General features: G+C 42.8%; 1 protein-coding gene across 3 annotated transcripts in view; it reads left to right on the top strand.

The window, feature by feature from the left end:
• STK32A (serine/threonine kinase 32A) overlaps positions 1–13,552 on the top strand; it is a 73,980-nt gene that overhangs the window by 39,305 nt on the left and 21,123 nt on the right. For all 3 annotated transcript variants that reach the window (XM_080997256.1, XM_080997257.1, XM_080997258.1), the window contains exon 6: positions 9,039–9,076. In XM_080997256.1, coding sequence (XP_080853382.1) covers positions 9,039–9,076 — 38 coding nt within the window. The remainder of the gene's footprint in view (positions 1–9,038; positions 9,077–13,552) is intronic.

The following is a 13,552-nucleotide window of genomic DNA, read 5'->3' as shown; positions in this document are numbered from 1 at the left end:
TTCAGAGAGGTAGAAAAACATCAGTAGCTGGCCTCCTATGGTTGTTCTCCATTTTCATATTAACAGCTGAAATGCTTTGTACAATCGCCAGCGCATCTCCCAATAGGCCTTATTCCCAAGATGCAATTTGGGTGTAAGTTAAAAGTTTCCTGTATTAATTCCACAGTGCTATATCCTACAGTATATTGTGTGACCCCTGGGTGATTATATTGAACATTCTGATTTTTTCCTTCTTTTCTAAGTTGCTGTTTATCAACAGTCTTAAATTTATTAAGAGATGAGTGGTGTGAATTTTCCCAGATTCTTTCCCCCCCAAAGTAATTTATTTCATTTGAGACGGTTGCTGATGACGAATGGGTTGGGTAATAATTTATTTGTTCCCCTTGAATCCTAGTTTATGATTAAAAAAAAATAGGAACTTGTTTCAATTACTCCTCAGGATGTAGCTATTAAGATATTATAAACTCTTCTCCCCCACTCCCAAACAATTCTGTAAACAGTGTGTCAACGTGTTGGGAACATTTAGCGACTGAAGTGGTTACTTTGGCCAGAAACATGAATTCTAGTGCACAGTGTAATCCCATTTGTTTTAATCAGCTGTCTTTTTGGAGTGGAGATTGTAGCCTTTAGATGTCTGGCTGAAATGCTGAAATGCAAGAGTTAACAGGACATGGGAGACTACAAGCCTTCCCGAAACCTTGAGACAGTGTGGAAAACAGGTTATATACCTGAGATAAATGTAATATGATGAAACAGTTTTGGCCACCTGGAAGGTTTTGCTAGTCTTATAATTAACGCTATTCCCATACGGTGTGACATTAAATTGATAAAGCAGCACCTTACCTGTAGAATGCAACATCTGTACTTAGAACCCTCAAGAGATGTGCAGACAATTGTTTACTTTGTAGGAACAAAGCTCTGTGGAGACAGCAGCAGTGAGTCAGACCCATGTTTTTAATATATCAGCCATCAGGTGAAGTGGCAAGAAGATCACTAAACAACTTAGACCTGTCTAATAGAGTGTGACTTGCATGGCCACAACACTTGCCATCACATGGGTACAGAAAGCATCAAACCTCCCCTTTTGTCAGTGAAGATGTTTGCATGGTGTTTTCCGTGCTCTCTGTACTGGGTATTAGATTACAAGGCGCTTGACTAATTCCCATGGCAGGTGCTTGGGAAGCAATGTAATTAGCCCATTAAGATCAGGTAATTTCTTGTAAAGTCAATCAAGTGCATAGAGCAGGCGTATCAGTTGCCACTTTGCCTCCAGTTCCCCCCTCCCTAGTTTTGGGATATTAGTCTCCCCCCCCCCCCATCATAGAGAAGCTACATTTCATTGACTAGATACTGAAATTCGTCAGAAATCCCATGTCTCCTTGGGTATGATATTTTGGTTTGGAGTGCATTTCTTTGCCTTAAAAAACACCTAGATAAACGAAAAGCATATGTCATAACAACTGAAATATATTTCAGTGCAAGAGCTAAATTATATTTTTAAAAATCATGCTATTACTAGCTGCTGCTAGAAAAGAGGTTGCTAAACAACCCATTGGGGAAGTTCATCCTTTAAATGTTGTTAAGAATTGCATGGTTGGAACAGAGTACACAGTAATAATGGGAAAATTAAAAGAACAATGGAAGAAGGAGAAGGGAAGTAAACAAATGTACTACTTTATTGGTGGATATTTTATTGTGTAAAATGTATAACTGAAAATTTCAATAAAATAATAATAATAATAATAATAATAATAATGAATTAGAATGAAAGATTTAACCTTTTTTTTTACATAAGCTGTAGATATTCCGTAAAGCACAATAAACTGAACTGAATAGATTAAGTTTCTTAGTTTATCTGTGCATTCTGAAACAGAAAAGAATTTAGACTGTATTTGCTGGGTTGTTATTTTCCTGTTAACATGTTAAAAATTGCACTTAACTCTGCTGGGAAATTTTTGAAAGTTTCCCCAAGGTTGCAAATGCAATTCTCTTAACTGTGCTTTGATTTTTTACCTTTCCGGAACTCTGCAACGTTTATTTTGTTTTTCTTAAAACAATTTTTTTTTTGCTGTGTACCACCAAGGAGATTGTGTTATACCCCAGAGATGGTTCTGTTTCAAGCCTAAATTGATTTCTGGGGAAATTTGTTTGTATGTAAAGGCTTCGTACTCCTATGATAGCAATTATGATTGTGCTAAATTTCATTAACTTTTCAATTAGAAACAAAACTCCCACTCAGACTGTATGATTGATTATTTCTGTAGAGCATAAGATCATAAGCAGAGCCTGCTGGGTCAGGCCAGTAACCTGTCTAGTCCAGCAACCTGATTTCACAATGACCTACCAGATGCCTGTAGGAAACCCACCAGCAGGATTCAAGTACAGGACTACTCTCCCCTTCTGTGGTTTCCAGCAACTGATATTCAGAAGCATTGTTGCCTGCAGCTGTGGTGGCAGAGCATAGCAATTGTGGCTTGATAGCGCTCTCCTCCTTGAATTTCTGTAATCCTATCTGAAAGCCATCTAGGCTGGTCGCTATTTCTGTCTCCTGTGGGAGTGAGTTCCATAGTTTAACTGTATGCTGCGTGAAGAAGTACTTTCTTTTCTCTGTCCAGAATCTTGCAGCTATGGAAGTGACACTTTTACCTCACTGCTGTGGTGACACTAGGTCTAATCTCCTTCATTGGGCTGATGTGAGGGATAAAATCTCTGCTCACTCCTTTCTAATGGAAATAAAAAAAATCCTTCCAGTAGCACCTTTAAGACCAACTAAGTTAGTTCTTGGTATGAGCTTTCGTGTGCAAGCACACTTCTTCAGATACCTTTCTAATGAACAGGAATAAGCATGTTTCACTGTGATGCCGGAGCAGGTACTATCCATGTGGGAATGGATTTTACAAGCAGTGAAATGTTTTTCAACAGATAGCACATTGCTCAGAGGAGCAGCTAGCACAGGGATTGCAGCTGTGAATAAGCACCCATCCGTTCAGATCCATCCTTTTCAGAAAATGAGGTGCTACACACTATGTGCCCTGACAAATAGGTGCCCACAGCAATCTTACTAAGGCTAGAACCAAGATGATCAAGGGTCTGGAACTACGGTGTTACCTCCATTTACGAACTTAATTCGTTCTGGAGGTCCATTCTTAATCCAAAATCATTCTTAACCTGAGGCGCACTTTCGCTAATGGGGTCTCCCGCTGTGCCGCTGGCGTGCAACTTCCGCTTGCATCCGGGGGCAAAGTTTGCTACGTGGAACGCCTACTTCTGGGTTAGTGGAGCTCATAACCCAAAGTGTTTGTAAGGAGGACGGTAAGTAACCCAAGGTTCCACTGGACAGTGGTACTTTGGTTTACAACCACAATCTGTTCCGGAGGTCTGGTTATAAACCAAAACAGATTGTAACCCAAGGCGTACTTTCGCCAGTGGGGCCTCCCAAAAAAAATTGGGTTGTAATGAAAAAAAAATGGGTTGGAATCCAAAAAAAGGGACAAGCACTTCCAGGTTTGACGTGGGTGTAATCCAAAACGGTTGTAATCCAAAACAGTTGGAAACCAAGGTACCACTGTAGTTAGACTTATCTCATGTCTTGGCCTCATTATCCCCACCTATGCCAGCAGTCTGTGCTGTGAGGCAGGGAACAGGAAATGTTCAGTTGGTGAAATTATGCTGAGACATGGTGTAAGCCGAAATATACAAATCTCAAAGATTGTGGTGAACAGCACTCTGTTCCTCCGGCATCATGTCTGTGACCTCGTGCTGCACTGCCAAACCTCAGCTTGAGGTCAGGGACAATCTCAGCTATGCAGCAGAGCTTTGCTTAGATATAAAATCTGAGCACATCACAAAGTGGCCAAGCAATACTTTCTTGCATCTGGGAAATTATTTTGCCCCCAGCTGTTTCTCCCAATTAAACATTCATGAAAAGTTCCTGGGCTATTCTTCAGGAAAAAAGAAATCACAAATGCATCAGAGATGTCAGGCTCTGGAATCCCCCCCCTCCCCCCAGTTCAGTTTTGGAAACTCGTGCAGTCGGAGAAGTGGTTAGTTATGTGAGACTAACTATATATAAAAACTTGTTGTATTGGGGAAAATATAAATATTAGGGGAAATATGCATTACAGAAAGGTGTGCATAAGGCAGAATTGCACACACAAAAATAATATTTGAAAAAAGTTTGCACTAAAATACTGATGAATTTTCATAAAGACTTAAAAGTTTTCTGTAAACTGATGTGGAGAACTGAGTCAAAGACTGGTAAAATGTGAAACTAAAATGGACAGATTTGCCCATCCCTAATAGTAGTGAACATGGTGCAGACATCTTGTTGTTGGGTTGTTGTTGTTTTTTAAGCTTTCACACATCCTTTCTTTGCTTTTAAATTGCTGTTAGGTTTCTTCTGTGGAAATGGCAGCCTTTTCTAAATTAAGTGATATTAGAAAGAGGTATTGGAGACTTGCATCATATTTCTTTCAGCTGGTGCAGACTTTTGTTTTGGTTGCTGTGGACTAGAATGACAAACTGGTTGTTGCTTGTTGCTGCAAGTCTGTAAGTAGGACAGAGACAGCCAGCTGTTCCTCGTACGTAGATGCTGCGTGAGTGGCTGTCACTGTTTTTATCAGTAGTTCATGGCAAGACTGACAAATACTTTTTATGTGGCCTGCATGATGTTGCTAATGCAACAGCTACAACATAAGGGTGGGGAATTAACCTCATATAACATGGGCTTGTTCACATGAACTTATGAACATAGCAGCTTATGCAACTGAGTAATTAGGATAACTTTGCTGCTGAGGTACTATTTAGGAATTTGGGTGATTTTCCCCTCAATAGAAAATACCGTATTTTTCACTCTATTGGACGCAGTTTTTCCTCTCCAAAAATTGAGAGGAAATGTGTGTGCGTCCTATAGAGCGAATGCAGGCTTGTGCCATAGCCGCGCGCAACCCCTCTGGCAGGGAGAGGCTGCACGGGGCTATGGCTTCTTTAGCCCCACGCAGCCTCTCCCGGCAAGGAGAGGCTGCACGGGGCTAAAGGGGAAGGCAAAACAGTGAGCGGGATCCATCCCGCTCGCTGCCTTGCCTTCTTCCATAGCTGCGCGCAACCCCTCCGCAAGGAGAGGCTGCACGGGGCTATGGCTTCTTTAGCCCCACGCAGCCTCTCCCGGCAAGGAGAGGCTGCACGGGGCGAAAGGGGAAGGCAAAACAGCGAGCGGGATCCATCCCGCTTGCTGCCTTGCCTTCTTCCATAGCTGCGCGCAACCCCTCCGCAAGGAGAGGCTGCACGGGGCTATGGCTTCTTTAGCCCCACGCAGCCTCTCCCGGCAAGGAGAGGCTGCACGGGGCTAAAGGGGAAGCCAAAACAGCGAGCGGGATCCATCCCGCTTGCTGCCTTGCCTTCTTCCATAGCTGCGCACAACCCCTCTGGCAGGGAGAGGTTGTGTGCAGCCTGTACGCTGCTCTTTGGGGCTGTGGGGGAAAAATATTTTTTTCCTTGATTTCCCCCCCTAAAAACTGGGTGCGCCCTATGGTCCGGTGCGCCCTATGGTGCGAAAAATACGGTAGCTATGACAGCTGCTCTTAAAATGCACTGATTTGGGGTGCAGTGGGGGGTGGCAGCAATGTAATCTTCAATGCATCCACAGATGGGTAGCAGCCTGGGCCAGGGCTCGAACCCCTGGGGTTCTCTCTCCTTGGTCAAATGCTTCTTTCATCAACTCTTTTCATCTGTGAGGAGTCATGTATCATTCAGAAGGCTCCTGTCACACTGTGATTAGACCCCGACTTCATCCCAAAGGGTAATTCCGTTTTTCACAGGGCTCAAGAGAGGTCCTCCTTTCCTCCTACCCAAAGTCCGACAAGGGGAAGGAATGGCACACTGGATGTGTGCAGGGCCATCAGGATCTCCTGCACATGCACAGAGGCACTGTGCCCATCAGAGGCCAGGATGTGTTCCCTCCCATCCAGAGCCAAGGGGCACAAGGCCTCCCCTTGTGTACCTCTGTTCTGGCCATGGCAGCGGCAGCATTCAGTTGCTCCTGATCTAGCAAAGCTACCCACCCTTAGAAGAGGGTTCATGCTCCAGGGTCGGCTCCTCCTTCCCAAGAGCCACAGCCAGACACATAAGTGCTGCTCTTGGAAATGGAAAGATCGGGCAACTCTCCAGGAGTTACAACCATTTCAGCTGTAAACTCAAGGCTTTTATGCAGAATTTCACAAGCTTCCCACAAGACACCAGGTGTACCGGGAATCTATTGTTACACTGGCAGGGGAAGCCTACAGAAATTATTAAAAGGGAAATACAAAAAGAACCCAAAAGCTATTAAATCGTAGGGCCGACTGGCAGTAAGGGAGGCACCCATCTTGGCTGGGAGTCCTGGAAGGCCTTTCCCCGCCTGGCCGGGGAGGGCAGAGCCTGGACTGACTCCATTTGCTAAAGCAGAGGTTGAATAGAATCTTGGACTGGGGAGCTGCTGTTGGTTTTTTGTATCTTTGTTTTAGATCCTGTTATGATTTATGTGGAAATTGTTCAGTGTGGTTATATTTTTTTAATGTTTTACTTCCTGTTTATGGCTACTTTTGTCGTAGTTATGTGGGGTTTTTTCATGTTGTAAGTCACCATGAGTGTGGTTTGAACTGTGGAAAGGTGGCATACAAATAAAATGATGTCTGTATGTCTATGTCCCCATCATCATTGGCAGGTGGGATCAGGATCTGCTTCACCAGGTGGTATGTGGGGGGTCCTATGTGGGGTGTCATTGGGAATCGCAGTCCATCTCATTGGCAGCACTTGGTACCTGAGCTCCTCTGGGTGGCCATTTGACCTTCGCCTTCCACCTTCATGAGTATTACAAGCTAGATAAAGGTAAAGGTACCCTGACCGTTAGGTCCAGTTGCGGATGACTCTGGGGTTGCGCGCTCATTTCACTCTATAGGCCGAGGGAGCCGGCGTTTGTCTGCAGACAGCTTCCGAGTCATGTGGCCAGCATGACTAAGCTGCTTCTAGCAAAACCAGAGCAGCACACAAAAATGCCGTTTACCTTCCCAGTGGAGCGGTACCTATTTATCTACTTGCACTTGACGTGCTTTTGAACTGCTAGGTGGGCAGGAGCTGGGACCAAGCAACGGGAGCTCCCCCAGTCGCAGGGATTTGAACTGCCGACCTTCTGATCGGCAAGCCCTAGGCTCTGTGGTTTAGACCATAGCGCCACCTGCATCCCTTACAAGTTAGATAAACTCTTTAAAAAAAAAATTACTTCTTGCCAGTGGTGAGATGGGTAGTGACAACCCACATAGGATCATATTTCTCCCTACAGATAAGGAACTTATCACGGTGAGTACCAACATTCGCATATTAAAAGAAGATGTAGAAGTCACATCCAGAACGTAGATTATGTTGTCATGGAGGTGGCCTAGACGGAAGTATGTCAATCAATAAGTTCAAAAAGAACACTGAACTTTTTTTGCCATTACAGTCTTCCTGCAATTGCACCTTACATGATAGAAGCTTTTGTTCATTGTTGTAAAAGTGCTTTCAATGGACTAAGCATGTCCTAAATGTCTTGCCAAGGGTACTTTGCTTTTGGGAAAAAGAGCCTGATGCATTAAGGAAAGCAGCTGAAAAGTCAAAGCCAATAGAAGTTGTGTTTCCCGCCGTGTTTGTTCCAAGTGAAAAATCAGTGAAATTGGGTTCCATATCCTGATGGAGCTCTCTGTCTGCCTATCTGGGTCATACTTCTAAAACACTGAAAGGGAAAGGATATTTAAAAAATGCAAAATTGAAAAGGAAAAGGTGCTCTAGTGTTTACAGTAATCTATAATATATAGAGTGACTTGGAGTTTATACTCAGGATTACATTAGTTATCCCAGAAGACAATCAGGATGTTCAAGGGAAATAGCAAACCTTAGGTTTGGACAGTAACATTGGGGGAGAAGGAGTGTGTTGTGATTATTATGCATGAATTTCATTTGGGATGGTAATACCCAGTTCCTGTTGCCATTTTTTTCGGATAGTCTTCAGATTGGAAGACTCTGTAGAGTAGATTTTGAGGGTGTGTAAGGAGAGGAAGGAGAAGTCCTGTTCCATTAGGGGAACTGCATGGGCACCTTGGATTCAACCAATAATGTTCAATAATGTTACACCAATATATTCTATTTTAACACTTTGCAAATCTTATTAGCCATGGGAGGAATTCATTGTTGTGCTAAGGTAAATATTCTTTCAGCACAAGCATTTCAGTTCAACAGAACATTCTCCTCTTTCCTCCCCCTGCACACCCGTTCTATGGGTTCTTCCAACTCCCCCAGTGCTATATTTGAAAGACATGGGAGAAGCCTTGTTGCACTACCAGAAATCCTTGTGCATGCTTCTGCTAACAGGACTAATAAATCAATGGCCTCATATGTTTACTGGGCTCTTTGGCATTTCAACCACAAAGTGGGGGAGACAACTGCAAGCAGTTCTATTGGTGGTGGTGGGGAGAATCCAAACATGGACAGTAGTATAATATCTTTATAAGGACTATTTTAAAAAGTAGTGCAGTCACTTTCAAGTGTCACAGAACTCTTCATCAGGCTTCACACAAAGAAATAAGGGGAAAGGAACGAGAAGGGGGAAATAATGTTGCTCAGTAGAGGGCATGGCCAGAAGCACTTTATGCAATGCATTACAGCTGTTGAGGAAGTTGATGGGCAATTAAAAAGTTATTTGTAGACAAATTAAGTTGATTGTACCCTGAGTGAAAGATCAGAAGTTGTCCCTGTATTACTAAATGGAACATATGGGCTCCAGACAGTTTTTTGTTCATTTTACAGAGTTTTAACTGCAGGTATGATTACAATCAGTGGCTGGCATGTAACAGAAGGACTTGAGGATCATTCTATAGATTGCTAAGAGTGATTTGGGTGTCCTTCAGTTTTTACGAGGAACGTGATCATGCTGCAGTAAGTGCCCCCCCCCGATGTAATACTAACTACTACTGGAACCTTCTCTCTCTCTTTCTCTCTCTCTCTCCATCTTTTATTTTATCTTATTTTAGGGACATAAAGCCTGATAACATCTTGCTGGATGAACAGGGTAAGAGCCAATTGTTTCTTACTATAATAGTATCCTCACGCATGCAAACCTGTAGCAAAATACTGTCTCCTAGGTGAGCAGTGCAGGCTTTAGGAAGCCACCATGTCACTGCGAGATGGAAAGCAGGCTGAGGCAAAAAATATATGTCTTACCTTAGCTCTGTGCTTCTGTTGAATTAAAGCATGAATGACAGAGAACTCGACAGCAGGCCAGGTTAAGTATAGGTTTTCTTCATCTGCACCTTGTGACCCAGCTTTTAACTAGAATGATGGCCTCATTCAGAGGTTCCTCTTGCATGCTATACCATTCTTCTTTTATGTGCCAGGAGAGGAGTTTGAAAACATCCACTTTTAGTTTTGAATGAACCCCAGTTTACCATTATGTCTGAACACGGGGAAACTATCTCACAAAGGTTAGTTCAAAGTTGCCAGGATCAATTGATGGTTTCAGGATCTGGTTTGTTATTCATAGTAGGAACCAGTCACACCAATTTCTGAGTGAGAAACTATGATTTATTCAAAACCAAAAGTGGAACCTTTTTATTCCAGTTTTTCTTTGTGTGTGATGGATTCAAGCGGGGCCAAAGCTCAGTGGTTGAATATATGCTTTGCATTCTAAAGGTCTGGGATTCCATTCCCCATAACCCCAACTAAATGGATCATGTAGCAGGTGATGGGAAAGGCCTGTATTTGAGGTTTTAGAGAGCTGCAGCCAGTCAGAATAGGCAATACTAACTGGACAAATAATCTGGCCCATCGTGTCACCTTCCTGTCTTTCTAGGGAAGAGGAACAGGGACTCAGTGAACACGAAGCTCACTGTGGCGTGGAGTCATAAATTTATTTATTTATTGACAGCATTGATAAGCCGCCCCATACATAACCAAGTTTCTCTGGCTTAGCACTATGTCTGAACCAGGCTGATAAATTTATCACGAACAACAATCATGTTTTCCTCTGTAGAATAAGGTTTTAATTTTGGATGCTTTTGAAGGAGAACCTGCTGTGGCTCAGTGTTTCAGACGCACCGCAGTGCAACATAGCTGTGCAATCAGAGATAACGGGAAATGTGTTTGGAGAGTACTATGGGTGCATTTGGGATGCTGAGCTGCAGAGCATTTCCTCCTTGCTTGCTTCCCCCCCCCCCCCCGGGAATGTGCAAAAGTTTTATGCAGCCTGTTTGAAGGCAAGTTTCCTTTTTAAACACTCCCACCCTATGCAGGTTCAATGCGGTTTCATTCCAGTATGCATGAGATCACTGGGTCATGGAAGCATTTTTCACGTGAAAACCATTTATGCCAGGGGTAGGGAACCTGGAGTCCTTCAAAGGTTGTTGAATTCAAACTCATATCCACTATAGATATCATGGCCAATAGCCAGGGATGACGGCAGTTGGAGCCCAGCAACATCCATGGTTTAGGTGCTTCTGAAGAGGTTCCTCAAGAGCACCTTCCTTGTCATGCTGCTCTCACACCATTTAAATACAGAGTAAATTCCCTACTTTGCCTCCACAAGGTGTGGATATTGTGTGAGCTATTCTCTGCTGTTTCCCAGAATAGTCCACTCTGTGGTAGACTGAGGCACTCTGAGAAGGCGAGGAACGGGCAATGTTCTGATAACTTTACATTAAGAAACAATTCAAGAGGAGGAACTCGCACTTCCATTGATGTTAATATGTGTCTAAATGCTATAATTTTTGGAGAATGGACAGATATTACAGTCATAGGCTTGGGCTCAAGGAAGACAGTTGAAAAGAACTGCTTCAGAGGCTTTTCAATTTTTGATGCATTTGGGACAGCATCAGAATTCTATTTGGAATTGTCTTTTCTCTACGTGCCCTTGAAATCCATGCCCTTCTGACTATTTCCTCTTTGCAATTTCTCTGTGTGTTTCTCCAACCATGGCAGGAGAGTTGTGTGGTTCCACTCAGGCGTGCAAAGAGCCTCTTACCTATAGTTCAATTTTGTTCTTGGTTTTCCCCTCAGCCATTGTTTTAGCAGCATCTCTATCTATATTTAGACCGCTACGATTGTGCTTGTTTTCCAGTGACTTGCTCTCTCCTTGGGAATGGTCGTTCAAACTCAAGCTCAATCTGTTGCCAAACATTTATGCCAAACTGTGGGTGCTTCCAGACTGTCTCTGTTTTTGGGTGGGATTCAGTCACCCCCTGGCAAATTCAGGTTGCATAATTAAGGCTGATTTGGAGCTCTTGTGAAACAAGCCCACTTCTCCAAAATACTGGGTTTTTTTGCAATAAGGAAGGTGATGGGAAAACACACTGGAAAGTGTGAAATGACACTTCCTTTGATGCAGCATCATCTAAACTCCCCACAAATAAATAGGAATGGATGCTCTCTCTCTCTCTCTCTCTCTCTCTCTCTCTCTCTCTCTCTCTTTAAATAATCATCTAATGTCCCTGCAAGCAAATCAGGCTGAATGTTCATTAAGCAGCTTGTGTGAGAAAGAGGTTATGTTAAGGCTGACTTCAATGGGCAGGATCAGCTGGGCGGAGGCAGGTTTTTTTGGGAGGGGTTAGAAAAAAAGGTGTCAGTACTCACCTTGAAGTTGTTACAGTAAGTGCCACACTTTGAACATTTGGGGGGAAGGTTCTGGCACTGCATACCCTTGAGTATCCCCAGAAAAAGGGGACTGGGCAGGGGGGAGTTCATAGCTTTTCATTTCACTTGGGGGGGGGATCTTACTTTTGCTTGGTAAACATTTTTTAAAGTCTCATACCATTCTACTGAATGTCCACAATTTAATGATTGTTGACATTTACATCTGCATGCTGGTAATCCCAGATAAATTTCGTTACTATCTAAATATACATATATTTTAGTCCAGGTGTTAACTGTGCTTCACTGATGAAATATCTCTTAAGTTTTTCACCATTAACAAAATTAGTCAGGGATTGTCAGCATTTGCAGATGAATATCATGTTTTCAAACATTTCTTTAACATGCACAACACCTTGCGTTTTTTCATTCTGTTTTGGTAGTTTAATGTTAACTGCATTTTTATTTAGGCTTTTAAAAAGTTTTTTTAATCAACTCTAGAGTCTAAAACCAAATTGGATCCACAATTATTTATGGTGCTGCTCAGAAAATTATATTCACATCTTATGTGTGGTAGTAACTACACCAAGCTTCTTCTCAAAATACTAAAAGTTAAGATATTTCTGTGTGAGGTGTTCCCCATAACATGCTTCTTTTAATAGTTCAGTTTTACAGTTTACTATTCCAATTACTTCTGCTTTTTTAGAAACTTTGGGTTGTATTTCAAGAATTAACTTTTGACAAACAAGACAGCCAAAATGCCATCTCCCTGCTTCTTTCCCAAAGAATATCAAAGGTTGAATAAAAATAATGGCATCTATAATTCATTATTTTATTAATGCAATTTCCCGCAGGGAAAGGAGAGCAATAGAGAGGAAATGAAAAGTGATGCAAGGATGGAATATTGCCTTGGCCTTTCACTGCCTCCTTTCTTAAGAGTTCTCTGAGGAGTCATTTTGGGCTTGCCTTTTCTTTTCTCTTTTTCACTCTACAGCCACAAGGAAGGGGACACCATGGTGTCTGATTCTCTAAGATTGTTCAGGCTATGCATGTGCTGCTTGCCAAATCAGTTGCTGGGTAGGGGGGCGCATGTCAGATGTACTCTGGCATCATAACTCATGGTTTTCTCATACTGCAGGTGACAATAGCCCTTAAAGCATTCTCCCCGTCTGCTGAGATTATGCTTCAAATGCAGCCTTTCTTAACCTTGGGTCCCCAGATGTTGTTGGACTACAACTCACATCATCCCTGAACTGGTTCCTGCCAGCTGGGGGTGATGGGAGTTGTAGTCCAACAACATCCGAGGACCCAAGGTTGAGAAAGACCGTTATAATGCAAAAAAAGGCATCAGCAGTACCAAGTGGGTACATTTGCTCACCCAAAAAACTTCATTGCAGCACCATGGCTGGTAGAGGACCATAGCAGAGTGTGATGTCTGGCCATCTTTGAGCAGTTTGCAGTATAGCCACAATAGGTACTGAAGTATTCTGGAGGTGATCATGGGAAACATTCCCCTGAAGGAATCACTGCTTCTACTGCCACAATTTATTTATAAATCCCATTTTCACTCTTCCGTTGAGCAAATGGAGTACTCATTTGCTTCAGCTGGGGCGAGATTTTGGCTTTGATTTCTGATCAGCAGTGCCACGGACGTGGACCTCTGAGCCTAGGGATTTACTGTGTTGCTTTTATTGTAGCACCTTGCCAGCTCAACAGCCAGGGTACTTATTATCTTTCCTCCCTGGCTGTTCAGTAAGGGAGTTGATAGGTGTTGGCTTGTGCAATCACATTGCACTTTCCTGCCTTGGGGCCTCGGTGTTTAATAGGAAAAGTTGCAGGGAAGAGAGCAAATTCAAAGGACATAGTGCAAATGATTGATACTCTTTGCTGCCTGTTTACTTGTAATCATATATAGTAAAATGAA

Source organism: Podarcis pityusensis, assembly GCF_964106645.2.
Source record: "Podarcis pityusensis genome assembly, chromosome: 2".
NCBI lineage: Eukaryota > Metazoa > Chordata > Lepidosauria > Squamata > Lacertidae > Podarcis > Podarcis pityusensis.
Note: the sequence above shows the minus strand (reverse complement) of the source record. Positions and strands in the feature narration are given on the sequence as shown.